Source organism: Gopherus flavomarginatus, chromosome 20, assembly GCF_025201925.1.
Source record: "Gopherus flavomarginatus isolate rGopFla2 chromosome 20, rGopFla2.mat.asm, whole genome shotgun sequence".
Classification (NCBI taxonomy): Eukaryota; Metazoa; Chordata; order Testudines; family Testudinidae; genus Gopherus; species Gopherus flavomarginatus.
In genome coordinates this window covers 19334274-19354846 of record NC_066636.1, presented here as the reverse complement: position 1 = coordinate 19354846, position 20573 = coordinate 19334274, and the positions used below count along the sequence as shown (strand labels likewise).

Genomic DNA, 20573 nt, shown 5'->3' with positions numbered 1-20573 from the left:
TAGCATACTTTGCACATATCAATTCTTCCTAGCAGTCTGAAAGTCTCAAAAACAAGACTTGCTTGTCATTTGGAATAAACAGAGATGTTTTTTGCAACAAATGTCAATGAAAATTAAGGTTTTGGAGCAGTCTGCAAGTAAAGGGGACATTTTGTGAGAGTGAGACATTTGCAACTCAGCTAGTATGCGGGTTCAAATATAAAATTAAGCTATTTTCCTTGCCTTTTAATTAGCATAAAAAACACTTCATTGTTGAAATTTTCAACAGTACAGTTGTCTGACTTGCTAAAATTTTAAACTATTAATATCAAAGATTGTAATTTAAACTTTATTTTCAGATATGTGAACTCAAATTAATATCTTAGTGAGAAGTGAATCTTACTTCTAGGGCTGAGATTGCTGGGCAGAGCAAAATAGAGTAGTTCATAATTTTCTTTTGTTTTGCTAGCGTGACAAGTAGTTGAGTTGGTTTTTTTAATGATATTATGTAAGAATCAGAATATTAACTCTTAAGAAACTGCTTTTGTCAAAACCTCTAATGACCTCTTTTATAAAGCTCAGAACTGGTACTCTATCCTCATCCTCAATCTGTCATCTGCCTTTGACACCATTGATCATGCTCTTCTTTATATCCTGTCCTGTCACGGCTTCCATGATTGTGTCCTCTCCTGTTTCTCCTCTCACCTCTCTTAATTGCTCCTTCAATGTGTCTTTGGATCATCCTCTTCATCATCCTCACATTTCTGTGCAGTTTCCACAGATCTCTGTCCTTGGGCCCCTTCTTTCTCTATATCTTACCTCTGGGTAATCTCACCTGCAAAGAAAATTTAGCTAGCGTTTCTCTCTGCTAAGGACTCACAGATCGATCTCTCTACTCCAGACCTGCCTTCTATCCAAACTAAAATCTCGTTCTTTCTGATATCTTCTTGTGAATGCCTAGCCATCAGCTCCGTCTCAACATGGATAAAAAAGAGCTCTTAATCCCCGTCCCCCACAAACTTCCCTGTTACCTCCATTCCCGTTCACTGTGGACAACACCACCATCTTGCTTGTCATTCAGGCCTCTAATCAAGCATCATCTTTGACTCAGATCTCTCTCTAAATCCTCACATTTAGGCTATATTTAATTTTCCACATCGGGCCTTTCTTGTTCATCCACTTCTAAAACTTGTCCTGGCTGCCCTCTCACATCTTGATTACTGCAACAAATCCTTGACAGATGCAGTTTTGCCCCACTCACATCCATTCAGAATGTCACAAATATCATTTTCTTAGACCATGTCATCCCTCTCTTTGCATCCCTCCTCTGGCTCCCCCTTCTCTATCACATCAAACAGGCTGTTTACTTTCAGTTTGAAGGAGCCTCATGGCCTGTCTGCTCCCTACCTATTATCTCTTAAGGTTAAGATTTTGTCTGTTAGTTTTAGTAAGTCATGAACAGGTCGCAGGCAGTAAACAAAAATTAATGGGAGCCTGTGACCTGCGTGTGACTTGTACTAAAAATAAGGGGGGGTGTGGGGGGAGAGAAGGAAATCACAGCCCAAGCCCCACTGTGCGGGGACTGGCAGCCTGAGCCCCACTGCAGGGGCTGGGGCGCACAGCTACGGGAGGGCAGAGGGCCACACATCTCCTGCCACTGATAGCTGAAGCCGAAGAAGTCACAAAAATGCAGTAAAGTCACAGAAACTGTGACTTCCATGACCTCTGCGACTAAATCATATTCTTACTTATGCACCATTGAGACATTGACTTCCTGCCTTCCCATCAGCCCAGAATGCATAGGGCCCTACCAAATTCACGGACATGAAAAACACGTCATGGGACGTGTAGGGGAGACCAGATTTCACTGAATTGGGCAGCCAGAGTGTGGTAGCTGCTGGCTAGGAGCCCAGCTCTGAAGGCAGTGCCATCACCAGCAGCAGCATAGACATGAGGGTGGCATGCCATGGTATTGATGATTACCTGTTCTGTTCATTCTCTTTGAAGCACCTGGCACTGGTCATTGTCAGAAGACAGGATACAGGGCTAAATATAGACCTTTGGTCTGACCTAGTATAGCCAGTCTTATGTTACTGCCACCCTTACTTCTGTGCTGCTGTTGGCGGTGGTGCTGCCTTCAGAGCTGGGCACCCAGCCAGCAGCTGCCTACCGGCTGCCCAGCTCTGAAAGCAGCAGCACAGATGTAAGGTTGGCAGTATCACTACCACCCCCACAATAGCCTTGTGACCCCACACTTACCCTGTTTTGGGTTGGGAACCCACAGTTACAATACCATTAAATTTCAGATTTAAATATCTGAAACTGAAATTTATTATTTTTAAAATCTTATGTCCATGAAATTGACCAAAATAATCCATGAATTTGTAAGACCGTAATGATACAGCTTCCATCACCCACTTGATATGTTTTCCAACACCTTCATGCTTTCTTCTGTGCTGCTCCTTATGCTTGAGAGGAATTCCCTATAAAGAGCACAAAACTAATTATTCTCCTTCAGATTCCACTTTAAAACTCTCCTTTTCTATCATCCCTACAAAAACTTGACAATAGTTAGGTGACCGTTATACTGAGTCCACCACCTATCATGCTGAGCCAATTTATTTCATAATTTCCTCATACTCTTACCTGTCTTTGTATCCACCTGTTGTTCATTGCTTTATACTTAGGGTATGTCTACACTTACCAGGGATTGATGCAGCGATCTATCCATTGGGGATCGATTTAGCGGGTCTAGTGAAGACCCACTAAATCGACCACAGATTGTGCTCCTGTCAACTCTGGGGTTCTCCACCAGAATGAGAAGCATAAGCTAAGTCGACAGGAGAGTTTCTCCTATCAACCCTATGCATTGTAGACACCTCAGTAAATCGAACTAAGCTACGTTATTCACGTAGCTGGAGTTGCATAACTTAAGTCGATTTAACTCCATAGTTTAAACCCTGCCTTTAGGTTGTGAGCAGTTTGGGGCATGGACTGTCTTTTTGTTCCATTTGTACAGCATCTAGCACAAAGGAGTCCTGATCCATGAATAGTAATGGTCCATGATAATACAAATAATAGCTGGTAATAATTAAGAAAATATGACTTGCGTTTATTTCTAATAGCTGTTATTTCCTGTGAGCCAATTGCAAAGGGTAGAATTAATAAGATGAGTGGCTTTTTGTCCCAGAATTCTTAAGAGTTTTTATAAGATGAAGGTACAGTAGAATCCAGTTGTCTGACCCTCCATTAACTGGTTCTCCTTATTAACCAATCAACCAGCGCACACAGGTCCAAAAGAGGGCAATCTCTCCTATGACCTCTAGATGGCACTGCAGCCTTGCACTTTCCATTCTCTGGGTTATCCGAATTTTTGGTTATCCGATCTGGCCTGAGTCACAGATGCCGGTTTCTGATTTTCCCTAGGGGTGCTCAGCCTCTGCTCAGTCCCAGGCCCTACCTCCACTCCACCTCTTCCCCTAAGCCCTCACTCCGCTTCTTCCCACCCCCACCTCACCCCTTCCCCCAACACCTCACTCCTGCCCCACCGCTTCTCCTCCCCGGTCCACCCCCCACCCCGCCTCTTTCCACCTCCTACTCTGAGCGTGCCCTGTCCCCTTCCACCGTCCCAGCGCCTCCTGCACACTGTGAAACAGCTGTTCCGCAGTGTGCAGGAGGCTCTGGGAGGGATTGGGAGGAGTTAATCGGTGGGGGCCACTGTCGGGTGTGTGGGAGGGAGCTGTCTGCCAGCCCGAGTCCCAGTTAGATTGGATAAATGGGGTTCTCCTTGTTAGATCCCTGTGTAGGACAATTTTTTAATCCCACCTCACAATTCCCATTCGCTCCTGCATTTTTTGTTGAATTGTTATCCTGCTATTAAGACAGCAAATCCTGTGGGACCTGCAGGATCCCAGTCCCACTGCAGACCTCTACTGCTTGTACTTATATTGAACTGAAAAAAATAGCTTGGTGTTTACATCTCTTAGTAGGGTGACACTGTTAAAGAAAGCATTGTACAAAAATTAAATTGAGCAGTTATAGGTGGTATTTCTGAAATGATTCTTGCCTTACACAGTATTTTCTTCTGGATTATAAATTCATTAAACATGTGAATAAGAGAATTAGAAATTTTTCTATGAATTAGACTATCATCTGTAGTGACATTAGCAGCACTGTTAAAAAGATCATTGATTTTCATGCAAACTGTGGTCAGGAAGAAATCTCCCCACTTACACCCACCATCATGTAGTCAGCCTTGCACACTTAGCTAGGTTCTCATCTAATGGTTTCTACCATCCTCTGGATACTGCTTGAGACAGAACATGTATTGATTTTTATTTTGGTATTTGAGTTGTTTTCTTTAATTCCAAAGTTTTCTTCTTCTGTTTATATCGTATAGTATGTACGTGTTGTCAAATCCTGTTAGATTTTTTTCCCTCTGCATTTTTCTGCTTTAAGTCTCTTAACAGATAAGGTACTGTCTAATTCTTATACAAAAGATGTGATGCTATTAGAATGGAACCATTCCTTTTTTAATGCAGAATTAGCACTGACATTTAAATATCTCTATCAGCACATGATTGAGTTACCTCTTCACCAGTTTTTTGTTCTAGTAGTATAATCATAAAGACAATGACCACTTGCTTATGTGAAAACTGAAAGTTTCACTAAAATAGACAATATTTGCTCTATAGAAGTATAAAGTATTTCATGCTGTGAATCACTTTTTCTCCAAAACTCACTACTGTAAATCTATATTATAAAAGACATTCTACAGGGCTATCTAATTTATTCAGTTCGTTTGCATAAATAGTATTTAGCCACAAATTAAATATCACATCACTTTTTTAAAAAGTACAGGAAGTGCACTTGAAGAATTTGAAAAACATTTGGCTGTTGGCAGTGTGAGATCAATAATGCAGTTTACTGTTTCATGAGAAGAACTGATGTCTCCTTTACAGTTTGTTGAGACATCATGATCGAATAAAAGGTCTCTTCATTCATTGATGTATAATAAGGATTTATTCAGGTACCTCCCAGTATGTTAACTGCATGCATTCCCAGCTTTCCAGTTGCATAATACAATGATATGATTGAAATTTGATTCTTCTTTGCATATGATTCTGTTTCATAAAAGCAGTATGCAGTTAGTGTGTTCTTATTTTGATATTGTTTTTAATCACTAAAACACTGCATATTAAGACTTGTGTATAACTATAGATATAGCCTTATCAACTCTGATTTATTTGAGAATTACTTTTTTGTAGTTTGTAATTTGGAAGGGTTAGAAGAACCAATTGAGCCTAACTGGAAAAAAAAAAAAATCTTTCTGCCTTGGTGCATATGTTAAAGTTCAACATCATGAAAACTACTGTGAGGTTTCAAGTGCTGGATTGTGGCATAATTAATTTAATTTAGCTGTTAAAACTAACTGACTGACTTGCCACTTGAAGAAATCTATAGGATGGTTGATTTAAAGAAGCCTAAAACTTGATTTAAAGGGGCCCTGGCAAAACCAAAACAAATTGATTTAAAATAAATCCTTAAATTATTATAATTTTCTTGAGGTCTAACTTTTTGGCATTGTATAGAAGATTTCTGTCAGTCTGTGTAGACAATACAACTATGACAAAAATGCATGGAGTGACCAACGGATGGATTTAACAAAGTTGTACAGAATTTTTAATAACATTATGGTAAACTTTCTTAATTTGGCAGAATAGTTGTCTAGATTAATACAACTGCATTTTAAAGTTTGACCTGCTCTTCACCGTTTTGGCTGCTTGATTTAATTTTTTTTTTTGTAATTGACTCATCTTAGATATCAGTCATGTATTAGCACAATTCTGCTGTTTGTGTTCCACGGCACTGTAGAGGAAGGTTTAAATTCAAAATATGTTTTGGGGGAGGCAGTGGCCTGGTGGATGGAGCACTATATCCCAGCTCTGCCACCGGCCTGTTGGATGACCTTGGAGAAGTCATTTCCTCTCTGTCTCAGGTTCCTCATCTGTAAAATGAAGAGAAAGATACTGATCATTGTAAAAACATGTTAAGATCTGTGGATGAAAAGCACTAAAGAGCTGAGAATTATTTTTCTTATTAGATAACAAATCTTAACTTTTTTCATATCGGGTTTTCTATTAAACATAAATTTGGGGCCTAAACTACTTGAGTGTCCTATTTCATAACTGTTACCATAGTTAACACAGCATAATGAAAACGGCAAGAAATCTGTGTTAAATAATAGCAACAATAATTGTCCATAAATATCTGAAAAATGTACTTTTCTGCTAGTCAGTAATGAGTGAAAAGACTTCCATCTGGGAACTGAAAAGTGAGCCTTGTAAATTTCACTTGGCTACTTCTGCTGGGGCCCTCCTGTGGGCAGGAGTAGTAGAGACAGTGGACTGTATTCTGTTGCTGCTGGATTGCTCTTGGAGAAGGAGGAAGATAAATGTATCTAGCCTCACCATCCCATTAGTAGCCTTTGCTGCTTCTGGTCTTATACCTGGGGATGTGCAATGTGTAGCAGTAGAAAAGAGTCTCATATGAACTTCTACTGCTATTTGGGATGGGCTGGGAATGAAGAATAAAGACCTTCTTCCTTCTCCTAAGAGATTGCAGAAGCAGCAGGCCTGTGTCTGTGGCTTCTGCATGTTGCAGGTCTGCAAGAGAAGCAGCAGAGGGAAATTTACAAGATTATAATCAGTTTCACTTCACTGACACAGCAGCTGGAGGGCCTCATCCTGCAGGGAAACCTCACCCGCCTTTCCCAAAAGGAGGCGTGTAGGTGGGCATGCTCTCACAAATGGAGAGGAAAAGCATCAGAAAATCTAAGTAGAACAGGATTGAGAAAGGAAGGGCAAAGAAGCGGCATTTGTGCACATTTATATTCTCCCCCAACACACCTATCTACTCTTGTCTTTTCTCTCCCTCATCCTCAGCACCAGAAATGACAGGAGTGGGGAGAAGAGACTTCCTCCTGATTGTGTACTGAACATAGCACTTCCTCATCATCTGCTAGCCAAAGCTAATACAAAAGACTAGAGGTGGGTGGGCAATAGCAGCTTAGATCACTGCCTTGGGACTTCTTGGACACAACTTGAGCTGGGAGGTGTAATCTTTTTTTTTTTTTAATTAAACTGGGCACTGGCCTGTTAGAGTCCAGTAAAATGTTCAGGTCATAAAGTTAGCTCTCTGGTGGATATCTTCCTAAATGACTATGTATAGTCAGTGTCTTGAAGCAGATGTGACTTAATGCTTCGGAAAACACATTAATAAGTAATCATTGCATACATTCGCACACTAGATGCAAATTCTTTGCATCTCATGATCTCACACACACGCCTTTAAAATAAGTTCACCATGGGCACTTGCCACAGGTCGTGCCAACAGCGCTAAACTAGCTTTGACTAACTTGTCCTGTAGCTTTTTTCATTTGATAATTTTATGGCTAAGTGCTGAAAAGATGTTGTCGTAACAGCTTTATTTTTAATTTTTGCTTTCTGAAGATAAAAGATGTAGAGATGAAATTGTAGACTTTACCACTGTGAGAATTAACCACTGTATGGCATAGGCACATTTACAGAGTGGATTAAAAGCACAGGTGCAACTACTGCTTACAACAGCTGATATAATAGGAATACGTCACTACCAGAACTGATTGTAAAGAAAACACTACCCGTTTACCTCTCCTCAAGGAGAACCCTGGCTTTGAGTTTTGGTAGACTGGTAAGGGTCAAAAGTTCCAGAGTCCAAGACCATCCTCCTCAGGAAAACACCTGCCTTTAGTCCTCCAAAATTCAAATCTAGGCACATCAAGCTCCTCAGCTGTTGGTATGTCGCAGCCTGGCTCAGTTCCCCCTCTGTGGATGGACATCAGTTTGTTCTGCTTGGACTCAGTTGCTGGATCCCATGTACTTTTAAGCCTCCTGGCTCTGAGTGGTAACTGGTCACTGTTCCTCCTAGCTGTGGGTGTCTCAGGCATACTTCCAGGTGCAGTCTCCATGTCTGACATGACTTCTTGGGCAGTGGGACTCTACAATCTGGCCTCAGCCCTCCATTCTTCTTGGAGCTCTTGTACATGATCCCTTAGAGTTCCCCTCATTGTGGGTGCTCTGATCTTCTAAATGAATCCCTTCAACAGCCATGTGGCAGGCAAGCAAGGAATACAGGCTTAGCAAAGGAATTTTTTAATCACAGGTACTTTACTGTTAAACGGTGCTGGAGAGATGCAGATCTTTGGAAAATATCACAGTCCTGAATGCTCCCTCTTGTGTCTCATTTCACCCTCCTGCGAGTTCTGGGTTTGGTCCGTGTCCATAAGCTCAGGGGTTCTCAAACTTCATTGCACGGTGACCTCCTCCTGACAACAAAAATTACTACATGACCCCAGGAGAGGGGGCGGAGCCTGAGACCGCCTGACTCAAACTGAAACCCAAGGGCTTCGGGCCCACTTCCTGGGGCTGAAGCCGAAGCCTGAGCCCTGCTGCCCAGGGCCGAAGCCTGAGCCCTGCCACCTGGGGCTGAAGCCTGAGGCTCCAGTCCCAGGCAGTGGCGCTCAGGCTTCGGCAGCAGGCCCCAGCAAGTTTAACACCAGCCCTGGCAACCCCATTAAAATGGGCTTTCAATCCACTATGGGGTCATGGCCCACAGTTTGAGAACTGCTGGGCTAGAGGGCTTCCTGACTTCCCTCTCCTTACTCTGGCCTTCTGGCATGAGGTCTTGGATGGCCTCTCCTCACAGACCATTATCCCTTAAATATCGTTTCTGACTCCTCTAGGGAATGTATCCAGGCTCAGGAACTCCAGCCCCCTCCCCAGACTAGACTTCGGTGTAAAGACTTCATTGTTTTTGTGGGCAGGCTGGTAGTGGAGGGGTGAGAGCTATTGACCCTAGTTTGATCTATGCCAGCTTCTCTCACTTAGTAATTCAACTAAATATAAACCTCCTACTACAGAATGGATGCTCTAATCCATAGTGGAGGTTGCAATACAGTGTAGCCCCTGAAAAGAAATGGTGGTTACTAAACATGATTGAGTTCATAATTTGATACAGACATACCCCAGTCAATCACATTGTGGCTCATAGAAAGAGACCTAGTCTGCTGGTTAGTCAGGGCTCATGCCATAATAGGATGATAGAGATTATAGCTAACATTTTGCACACCTAGAACTTACTCTTCTAAACCAAGTTTGGAAAGGAATTTTCCCTCAACTCAGAGTGGCAGTGACCTTGGGTTTTTTCATCTTCCTGTGCACCATGGGGTTCACACCATTCTCTAAGATCATCTGTCTATATCTCGATTAATCAACTCCTGCCATTGCTCAGTTCGCCTCAGTCCCTTTTGCTCTGAGCCTGTGGCACACAGTAGCTTAGTCTCCTGAAGGCAGTTCTGTTTTGGTCTAATTCTTGTTCTTGGCTTGATGTGTGGGGGTGGTCGGGTGGTATTCAGTGGCAAGTGATATTCAGGAAGCCTGGATGATCTGGTGGTCCCTTCTCGCCTTACACTCTGATTCTAGTAGAGCAACTGTGATGTTGCCATGTGCTACAGCTTGCCAGTCATCAAACACAGACTTGTGAAATTAATTGAAATTTTTTCCAGCTTTGTACAAACTTATTTTAGCGGGGGGAGAGGGCGAGCTCATTTTGGCAAATATTCTTCTCACTGTATTTTCACTTCGCTGAGGCCATCCTCTTGTCACCAAACACAGCATATCCTTTGAGACCCATAAGTAGATTCCCCTCTCTAGATGTTTCCATGCAGGCAAACAGAGAGGTGCTTGATTCATTAGGCTACATCTCTTTTCCAGAGGTTCAGTAACATCCCACAAGTGTTTGCATTAAGCATCCTTAACTTCATTCCTTGGAAGAAATATAGGGTATGGCCAATGGTGGCTCAATAAATGAGGAGCAGCAAATATATAAGAAACTTGGCCACTAAGTGTTTAAATTTGCAGCATGTGAGTGATCACATTTCTCACATGTGTGCAACATAGTCTCTCTAGTGTATGTTTCCTGCCTGAACTATAAGTCTAGTATACATGGGAATATTTTTCGGTATAATCCAAGGCATGGATTTAAACCAATATGGTTATACTGGTATAACGCCTGTGTGGTCATTGTTTCTAGTACAAGAGTGCCATTTTTCATTTAGCTTGTTGTTTGGGAAGGAGTGTAATCTTAAATGAAATCTAAAATTCAGTCTTTTGCCTGAATAAAAGTGTGTGTATGTGGGGGGGCGGGGATTATACCAGTATAGAGTTAATTGATAAAACTTCCCCATGTAGACAAGGTCCTGGGTTCTATAGGATATATCTACACTGCAATATAACACCCACAACTGGTTCGTGTCTGCTTACTTGGGCTGCGGGATTGTAAAATTGAGGTGGAGATGTTCAGTCTCAGGGACCCTCCACCTCATGGAGTCCAAGAGCTCAGGCTCCAGCCCAAGCATCTACACAGCAGTTTTAAAGTCCCGGAGCCCAAGCCAGCTGACATGGGCCAGCGATGAGTGTTTTATATCCATATCCATAGAGACCTATTGCCTGGTCTAGATCATGTTCTCCAACATGTCAAAGAGACACTGTAAGTGAATACCTCTGAATTCACAATAGGTAGATTAGAGGTACAGTAGAACCTCCGAGTTACGAACATCAGAGTTATGAACTGATCAGTCAACCACATGCCTCATTTGGAACCAGAAATGCGCAATCAGGCAGCAGCAAACACAGAAGCGAGTACAGTACTGTGTTAAACAGTCTACTAAAAATATAAAGGGAAAGCAGTATTTTTCTTCTGTATAGTAAAGTTCCAAAGCTGTATTAAGTCAATGTTCAGTTGTAAACTTTTGAAAGAACAGGAGTGGGTGGGTGAGATTCTGTGGCGTGCATTGTGCAGGAGATCAGACTAGATAATCATAATGGTCCCTTCTGACCTTAAAGTCTATGAATCTATAATGTTTTGTTCAGAATTACGAACATTTCAGAGTTATGAACAGCCTCCATTTCTGAGGTATTTGTAATTCTGAGGTTCTACTGTAACAGCTAGAAAAATCAGAACATAGATGACATGGCTCCAAGGGAATCTCATTTGTCATCTGTTCAAGCAGGAAGTGTCCTGACTTACTTCCCATAAACTTTTTTTGTTACTATTATTTGACTGTTTACATGGTATGGAATGAGAGCAATGCAGTAAATGTTGAGTTATATCTCCTCTCATCTCAATGAGCAATGCCATCAAATGAAAATCTATACATTTCTCCTAACACTCTTACTTTTGAAAGTTAAAATATTTAGCTACTGGGTCATGACTTGTTCAGGCCAGTTGCAGGGCAGCAAAATAAAATAAGCTGCATCTAGCACTTCCTGTATAGCCAAAAATAGTGACACAGCAGGGAACAACACAACAGCTGGGGAGTGAGGGGCGGAAGAGAATTTAATGTATCAGGAGATTTATCTTAGTATTTTCTGTATTGCTAATAACCATAATGTCTAAATGTTGATATGCGATAGCTAGGGCTCTGCTCTGATTAGAGCACAATACAGGATAGGCCTCTTTGCATATGCTTTATAATTGAAGCTACAAAATTATGGGCAACATTTTTCCTTCTCATAGCTTTTCCCATTATGATGATAGAAATGTTTTAACTGAACACTATGTGAACCATTCTGCCTCTGCTAAAGAAATGCATTGTAGAAGTGTCATTATGCAGTTCTTTTAATATGCTTCCTGAATTGAGTTCATGTTTGGAGTAGCAGTAATTTTGCTAAAACAGGTTTAGTGGAGTTGTGGTTATATGAAAAATCATGCTCAGAACAATAGTCTGAAAGAAGTTTACAAATGGGGAATTTTAAAGAACCAACATTTTGTGTGCATGTTAGAGTACCATTGTATATGACCATGTACGATACCTTGTTGAAAGAGCATCAACAACTGAAGGAAAGGTTTCTTGAGGCTGCTGTAGTGGTGGTCCAGTGACTTTTAATGGGGTATATCCTGCTTCCCTCTGGAAAATGTTTGCTTTTCGTGCAGGAGAGGGTAGCACCTGTGCTACTGCTCTGATGCATGTTCCTTCCCTCAGTGGTGCTGGTAGGAGCATAGTAAAATTAGGGAAGACCTAGTTGGAATTGTATTGCTTTGGCCGCACTGTAGGGAAAAGAGCTTTATATAGGTGCACCAAAGGCTTTTGCTTTTCAGAAGTAGCAGAGGATTTACACCTGTTCTGTTTCAACACCTTGCTTTTCCCATGGCCCAACAGGAGCAGCAGGATCTAGGCCAGTGTATCACTGCAGTTCTGTTGCTGGGAAAGTGCTTTGTGCACAAGCAGCAATGCATGTATATTCCTTGAGGGAGGAAAGTGAGGCAGTAGTAAATGGACTAGGCACACAGAAGCAAAGCATCAGAGGACTGGCCTGCTTGGGTCTGTCAGCTTGTTCTTTGTGAGGAGGAGCTGGGAAGCAGTACACTTTACTGCTTTGGTAAGGCTGAGCTTTTCTTTGCCATAACCACTCTGAGTTGAATGAAGGTAATAGTTTCCAAAGGGTGCCCTGTCCATCCCTCCACAACCAGAGAAGTGCTTTGTTGTGTGACCTTTTGTGGAGGGAGTGAATGGGAAAGGAAGATGAGTTTCTGGAAGCCCCCGGGAAAGAAACGGTGTGAAACGGTGAGTGGGGCTAGGGCAATAGACAATGGTAAATTTGGATCTTATGCAATAACTCTGGTATTGAATATGTGGAAAGTGCTCTCATTCTGTGGTGATGGGCTGAAGTATAAAGTTCGAAATTAGATTAGTTTATACTACTCTGTATTAAAATGGGTACTGTAGTGTGTCAGCTTGATTCAATTAAATTCCATTTTTAAATCCCATATCTGTTAAAGCCCTCTTCAAATATTTACTGAAAACTGAAAAAAATCTTTTAATAACATTTTTATGACTTTTCACTGCTTTCTGTTGGTTATAAGTATCTTTTCTTCAAGGGAGAATGCTATACAGGGGAAAGCAAGTAAAGTGATTATACACAAAGCACTCTCAACCACAAAGTGAGCAAACTGAAAAATGAGGAAGAATAAATCTTAACAATTTAAATAATTGTAGGTGGTGTTTGTAGCTATTTTGGGTGCAAACTTTCAGGTAAACAAGCTTTCCAAATTGTCATTGATCCTTTATTGTAACTGCTTCCCATTTGCTAGTGTAATCCAATTGCTCTTCAGGTTAAAATCTGTCAATTATTTGTTACTTTCCTTGGTAATGTTGTTATTCCAGTCACTGCACTCCATGTGGCTGTAGGCTAGCTGCCCAGCCAAAGAGACCCTACACAAGTGATTATTTTTTAGATATAGCAGGCTTCTTAATTATTAAATTTCTGTAAAAATATTTTTCGTAACTGTGCAGCCAAAAACTGCAACTAAGGTGCTTCTTCAAAAGTTGTAATGGCTGCATACCATGCAGATTTTTTGGGCCAAACTGGCCTTTTCTCCTTCTAAGATCGCCATATAGTATTTATTTTGACCTTTTACCACCTCTTGATGTCAGTAGTCTTTCTAGTCATATGATCCCATGAGCTGAGTAAAGATTACAAAACTTACAAGAAGTCAGTGACCCTTTGCTATTAATTTAGATTCCTTATATGGCCAACTTTAGACTAGAGACTTAGTACTTGTAGGAAGAATGCTTTCGCTTAGGGTATGTCTTCACTACTGGATCGGTGGGCAGTGATCGATCCAGCGGGAATCGATTTATTGCGTCTAGTCTAGGCAGAATAAATCGCCCCCTGAGCGCTCTCCTGTCGACTCCTGTACTCCAGCTCTGCAAGAGGTGCAGGCAGAGTCGACGGGTAAGCGGCAGCCGTCGACTCATCGCAGTGAAGACACTACGGTAAGTCAATCTTAGTACGTCAACTTCTGCTACGTTATTGATGTAGCTGAAGTTACATAACCTAGATGGCCTCGCCCACCCCCACACCTCCAGTGTAGACCAGGGCTTAGTTGCACCTTTCATTCAAGGATTTTGAACCAGTTCCCAAAATGAAGTTTCACAACATACCTGTGCTAAATTAGTATTGTACGTAATTTTCAGATGAGGAAATGGAGGCAGTGAAGTGATTGCTCATAGTCACACAGCAAATCTTTGTCAGAGCGATGCATAGAATTTGGGTGTCCTGACTTCCAGTCTCATGTGTTAACTCCTAGTCCAGTCTTGTTACCGTTGCCCTATTAATAGAAATATTGCTGAAAAAAATCACATATTTATAAAATTTCATCAGAAATGCTAATAGTACTCTTTGCTTTGCAGTAAAACTGAATTTCTTTTCATTTTGTCTTTAGCTGCTTTTCCTCATCGATTGAATCTGTTTTATCTGGCCAATGATGTCATACAGAACTGTAAAAGGAAAAACGCAATTGTATTTCGGGATACATTTGCAGAAGTGCTTCCTGAAGCAGCTGCTTTGGTTAAGTAAGTGATATGTTTTGTTTATTTGTGGGCTAATAGCTTAAAAATGTGAATTAACTGATGATAGCCCTAACAGATCTAGCTATATAAAACTGTTAGAAATATTTCAAAGGTGTTTTCTTATTTACTCAATAAATTGTCCCATTTTTTAAGATTATTAATGCACACATTGGTGATTTCACATTTGCAAAAAACAGAAACTCTTGCATTAGAACATTGTTTTTATTGATTAAAAAAAAATCTTCTGCTGGAGCGGATGTAAACACAACTATGCCAATTGAGGATCTTGATGTGGGACAGGAATAGAAGGGAGTGTATATTTGGCTTTATGGAAGTTCTTAAACTGTGTGAAATATTTTTTAATTTATGAAGTGTCTGACTGGAGACATGGTGAAGTGAAACTTGAAGAAATTTATCTGTAAAGTACCTAATATTCTGTACGTGCTATGTAAATAAGGTATAATTGGAGGGCTTTGATTTCTCTGATCAGGTTACTTTTTTATGCTCCCTTCCCTGTTTCAAAGAACATGCTTTCTAAAAAAAACCAACCATGTATGAAGGAAGACTGATGGTTTGTTTTTTTTTTTTACTAGAGTCATATTAATTACAACACTTTCTCTTAATTTGCCTTCTATCTCCTTGATTTCTGTGCTTTCATCCTGCTCTTCACCTCCTTATTTTCACATTTATCTTAATCTGTATATGCTGTTGTACTTAAAGTGTTCTTAAAGGTTTAAAAGTCTCTCATAGAATTTTAGAAATGTAGGCCTGGAAGAGACCTCAAAAGGTCAATATAGTCTACCCCCTCATGTTGAGGCAGGATCATGGATACCTAGACCATCAGTGACAGATGTTTGCTTAGTCTGTTCTGATAAACTTCCAGTGTGGGTGATTCCAAAACTAGAATCCTGCAAGTCTCTGGTTATCCGCTTTAAATCCACGGACCATTTTTGCACATTCGATGCGGATTCAAATTTTGTTTCTGTGCAGGGCTCTATCCATAACCTCCCTTGGTAACTTGTTCCAGTATTGAACTATCCTTACAGTTAGAAAGATTTTTCTAAATCTTCCTTGCTGGAGATTAAGTACATGACTTCCTGTTTTACCTTCAGTGGACATGGGGAACAATTAATCACTATCCTCTTCGTAACAGCCCCCCCCCCCCCCCCCCCCCCCCCCGCTTCCTCCCCCAGTCTTCTTTCCTCAGGACTAAATATGCCCAGGTTTTTTAACCTTTCCTCAAAAAGTCAGGTTTTCTAAACTTTCCATCATTTTGTTGCTCTCCTCTGGACTCTCTCCAGCATGTTCACATCTTTCTTAAAGTGGGGTGCCCAAAGCAGGACACAATACTCCAGCGAAGGTTTCACCAGTGCCGAGTAGAACAATTATCTCCTGTATCTTACACATTGCTGTTAATGCACCCCAGAATGTAAGTCTTTTTCACAACTGCATCGTATTATTGGTTCATATTCAGTTTTTGATCCACTATAACCCCAGATCTTTTTCCGTAGTATTGCTGCCTAGCCAGTTATTCCTCATGTTATATTTGTACATTTGATTTTTTTTTCCTTCCTAAGTATAATTCTTTGCATTTGTCTTTTTAGAATTTCATCTTGTTGACTTCTGACCAATTTGTCAAGGTCGTTTTGAATTCTAATCCTCTTCTCCAAAGTGTTTGCAATCCTTCCCATCTTGGTGTCCTCCACATGTTTTATAAGCATACTGTCCAATCCATGTCTTTAATGAAAATATATAATAGTACCGACCCCAAGACAGACCCCACTAGATATGTTGTCCCAGTTTGACAGTAAATCATTGAGAGTTACTCTTTGAGTATGGTTTTTTCAACCAGTTGTGCACCTACTTCATCTATACAAGGTGAAAACTTTCTAAAGCTTCTGATCATATTTTTATTTGTTGCTTGACACCCTAATTGCTGGGCTGGACTGTAATTTTACTTTATGATCACGCAGAAGGTCTGTGAAGCAGGCAATGCCTATTCATTCATAAATACTAATGTGAAAGGATCTTGTGTTTCTTGAGAGTGGATGTACTCCTGCTGCTCATTCCCCAAGTGAAGTTCTAACCGTTTTGTGGCAGCTTAATAATTTTCACAGAAAGATAGAGCCTTTAGAGTTGTTTTGTATCTATCAGAGGACTAACTGTGTTAGTCTGTATCCCCAAAAACAATGAGGAGTCTGGTGGCACTTTAAAGACTAGCAGATTTATTTGGGCATGAGCTTTCGTGGGTGTAAAAAACCACGAAGAAGTGGGTTTTTTACCTATGAAAACGTATGTCCAAATAAAACTGTTAGTCTTTAAGGTGCCATTGGACTCCTCCTTGTTTTAGAGTTGTTTTAACTTTTATTGGGGAGTTTCCATCTTGCTTTTAACTGCATCTTTTCATTTAGTGTTTTATGTAATGGTACTCTCTCTGTGAAGAACTAAAGAAGAGCTGTCCTCATTTTTACAGATGTGAAAAGAAGTAAAGTGAGCTTAAGTGACTTGAATGCCAAGATCATACCAGATGTCTGTTGTAGAGGCAAGAATAAAACTTGACCTCTGTGCTGCCAATCCTGTGCCTTAACCACAAGACTATACTTTCTCCACAGTGCCTTTCAGTTATGTTATAAACTCAGATGCTACGATTTTATGATTTAAAAAACATGACCAAGCTTTTGAGGATATACTTGCAGTGCGTTCACTTTGGGGAATGTATTTTTAAACCACTTTTTTCTATTATAGCAGAGCACTAGCTTTCTACTTAGAACGACTATCCTAAATGTTCTAAAATCCGTATGCTGACTTGAATTATCTTTAAATTTGTAATGCGTCAGAAGAGTTTGGTAGTGTTAGTGATCCAAATTTGAAGTCATCCAAGCAAGGGGTTTTCAAGATACAGCGCTTCCCCCCTGCCCCCCCCAATATAGCATTTTACAAAATCATCTTGTTCTAACGTGTGTGTGGCTCTAATCTCCTCCAAACTGATCTGAGTTGCTCAGGATTTATATCAGCTAGTGCATGGCTCTCACTATCCCTTAGAAATATTGAAGCGGTTATTCAGGGTTAAGTTAGGTACGCCAGGTCAGCACATGCCTAAAAGAGTGAAATGAGTATGTTTAGCAAGATTAGGGGTCTGTTGAAGAAAAAGGATTTCCAGGCCGCCTGTTGTAAAAGTGACATGCTGTGGTTACCAAACCTGAGCTGTACCACTGCGTTAGGAGCATGAATTCTACCGTGGGCAGTTTTCAGAGAGTGTCTTGTACACATTCTTTGCTCTCTGCCTGCATTCTGCAGGGGCAACTTTTTGTACATTTTTGTCTTGAGATCAAAGATTCTGGTTTGAGTGATATTTTAAAATGCTCTAATATCTCTGCCTGCAAGAGGATATTAATTTATAAGTGTTGGCAAGGAAATTAGCATCAAATAGAGGGAAGCTAGACTCTGGAAAGCATTTAGGATAATGTGATCTTGTTTCCTGAACAATAGGACTGCGTGAGATCAGAGGAAAGCTAGTTGCTGCATCATTTGGTTAAGGAGTTTCTGAACACAGCGCCTCCAGCATGGGCTGCTGGGGAATACGGGAGGGCGGTCAGATTAATGTTTCCGGGCGGGTGGGGGGTTAGAGCAGTGCAAGGGGTGTGGGGATTGTGTGTGCAAGGAGAGGATAAGGGGAACTAGGGGATGAAGATGGGACATTTGGAGCTGTGGCAAGGGGAGGAGGATAAATGGGAGTTGGGGGATGCTTGGGGTGTGGGAGGGGAGAGGTGGGAGGCTGAGAGGGGGGAAACATGGGGGTGGATCACTGTAGAAGTTGGGACTGTCAGCCCCACATTTTCCACATTCCATTTGAAGCTACCCTGCCCCCCCCCCCCCCGCCCCCAGGCTGGGTTGAGTGGTGGTGGGAGATTCATAGCCCCATCTCTCTGTGGCTGGGGGCTGGAGGGAGATGTGCCTCAAACAAAAGTGAGGGATGGGGTAGCAGGGACCCCCAACCCTCGGGCGGATAGCCCCCCTCCCCCCTTTGTGTGAGCAAGGATCTCAGAAGGGTCCTGTTTCCTGGGGAGGTCTGAGCCCTCCTCCGGGTCTGAAGGTAAGCTGGGATCTGGGGAGCGGGGTCCTTGCCTCCCTGTGTGTGGATCTGGTATCGAGGGACCATGCCCCCTATGAGAGTCAGTTTATCCGGAGTCCTTCCTCTCCTGGCAAGGTCTTAACCCCTCTTCCTGCCCCCTATGTTGTGAACCTGGATACTACATGCCCAAGGGAGAGGGGATAAGAACATCCACTGAGATGAATGGGGTAACTCCCACTTCTCTGAGCTATTGTTTCAAGATGTATTCATCTCCATATATTCACCATTTTGTCAATGGAGTAATCATTACCAAGGAGCCAGAGGCAGTGGATGGGGAGAGGTGAGCTCTTGTACATGGGGAGGGGGGACACACGACAGAGATGCTGTTGAAAAACAAAACCCAAGGAAATATAAAAGGTGCCTTATGTGGAAAGTGGCTAAATTTAAACCTCTGAAAATCAGGAAGTATAAAGTTAGGGTATTCTCCATCCACTATAATGCAGCCTAGTTTTGGGTATGTCTACAGTACAGATGCTGCGCTGACGCAGCAGCGCCGTAGTGGAGACACTTGGTACAGAAGGGGTTTTTCCATCATTCTAGTTAATCCACCCCCTCGAGGTGGCAGCTAAATTGATGGAAGAATTCTTCCTTAAATCTAGCAGTGTCTGTATCAGAGCTTAGGTTATCCTAACTGTGTATCTTGGGGTGTGTGAATTTTTCACACCCCTGAACAATGTAGCTAGGGTGACCTAAGTTATAGGTGTAGACCAAGCCTTAACTTAGCCCTCTCTGAGCAATGTCCCAGTATCCTAATAACAGGAGTACTAGCATTCTGCACTCACAGATGTTACAGAATGCTTTGGGGACAGAGCAAATGAGCACTGTATGATTGTATTACAGCATCTCTTTGCTAAGACAAATCTTAAATTAGCTCAGGCATATCTATTCCACACATTCCACTTCAAACTTACTAAATGTTCCTACCCCTTCACCCTTGCCTTGAGGATTCATTCTGGGACATCTCCTTCATTTGTCCCTCATTTAGCCATGCAGACCACTGTCATGTCTGCCACCACACTGGTGACAATCCCCTGGCAAGAAGACACTCTTGTGCAGTGCTACAGACACAGCCTACAAAATTATGTGCAGACATGAGGCATACTTGTTCTCTCAAGGTAACATGCAACTGTCAATATTGCAGCCACAGTTCTGCCAAACTGCTTCAGCTAATCCCCCCCACTGTTCAGTACAGCTACACCCAATAAAGTGGGTGCAGCTGGAGTGCATGCGAATAAATGCTGGAATTCAAATCTGTGGAAAACAAACAATTGCATGTTCTCTTAGTTCTTTCTCATGCTGCAGGTTTTTTGTATATTCATAGATTAAGTCCAGAAGGGGACAATTATGTGATCTAATCTAACCTCCTGTGTAACACAGGCTGGAGAATTTCATCTAGTTACTCCTGTATTGAGCCTAATAGCCTGAACTAGATTAAAGCATCTTCCAGTAAGCCATCCAGTGTTGATTTCAAGACATCAAGAGAAGGAGAATCCATCACTTCCATTGGTAATTTGATAACCGTTTCATCATTTACTGAAGCATTCCCAGTGGTTATTGCCAGCTCTCAGGAGCAGTTAAGATTGCATTGCAAGGTTAGCATGTACGTTAACTTTATATTTTCTGGGATTTAGAGGTTTGTTTACCAACTTTCCACATTTTGGAAGGATATGAGGCACCAGTGGGTTACCTTAATTCTGCATAAACAGTGTTTTTTGGGGCATGTAATTTTAGTATTGATGGTTCGTTCTTATAATAGAAACGTATGTATTTACCAGCCCAGGCACAAACTCCGCTCTTCCACCTGTATTACAATAATAGTGTGTGTTATATTTTAATCATCTGTCAAAAATGTTATTCACTCCAGGCAATTTGGATGAGTAAAACTTTCAACAGACAGATGTACCTGACTTTGTGGCAGTATAGAATTTTCGGAAATGATATTTTCTTTCAATAGGACACACATTTTATAGATTCAGAGCTTCAGAGGGACATAGTGGGTGAGGTAATATC

The 20573-nt window shown here is 41.5% G+C and overlaps 1 protein-coding gene across 2 annotated transcripts in view; it reads left to right on the top strand.

Moving 5' to 3' along the window:
* Positions 1–20573, top strand: part of RPRD2 (regulation of nuclear pre-mRNA domain containing 2) — a 46129-nt gene that overhangs the window by 3421 nt on the left and 22135 nt on the right. For both annotated transcript variants that reach the window (XM_050930388.1, XM_050930387.1), the window contains exon 2: positions 14305–14434. In XM_050930388.1, the coding sequence (XP_050786345.1) occupies positions 14305–14434 (130 nt within the window). The remainder of the gene's footprint in view (positions 1–14304; positions 14435–20573) is intronic.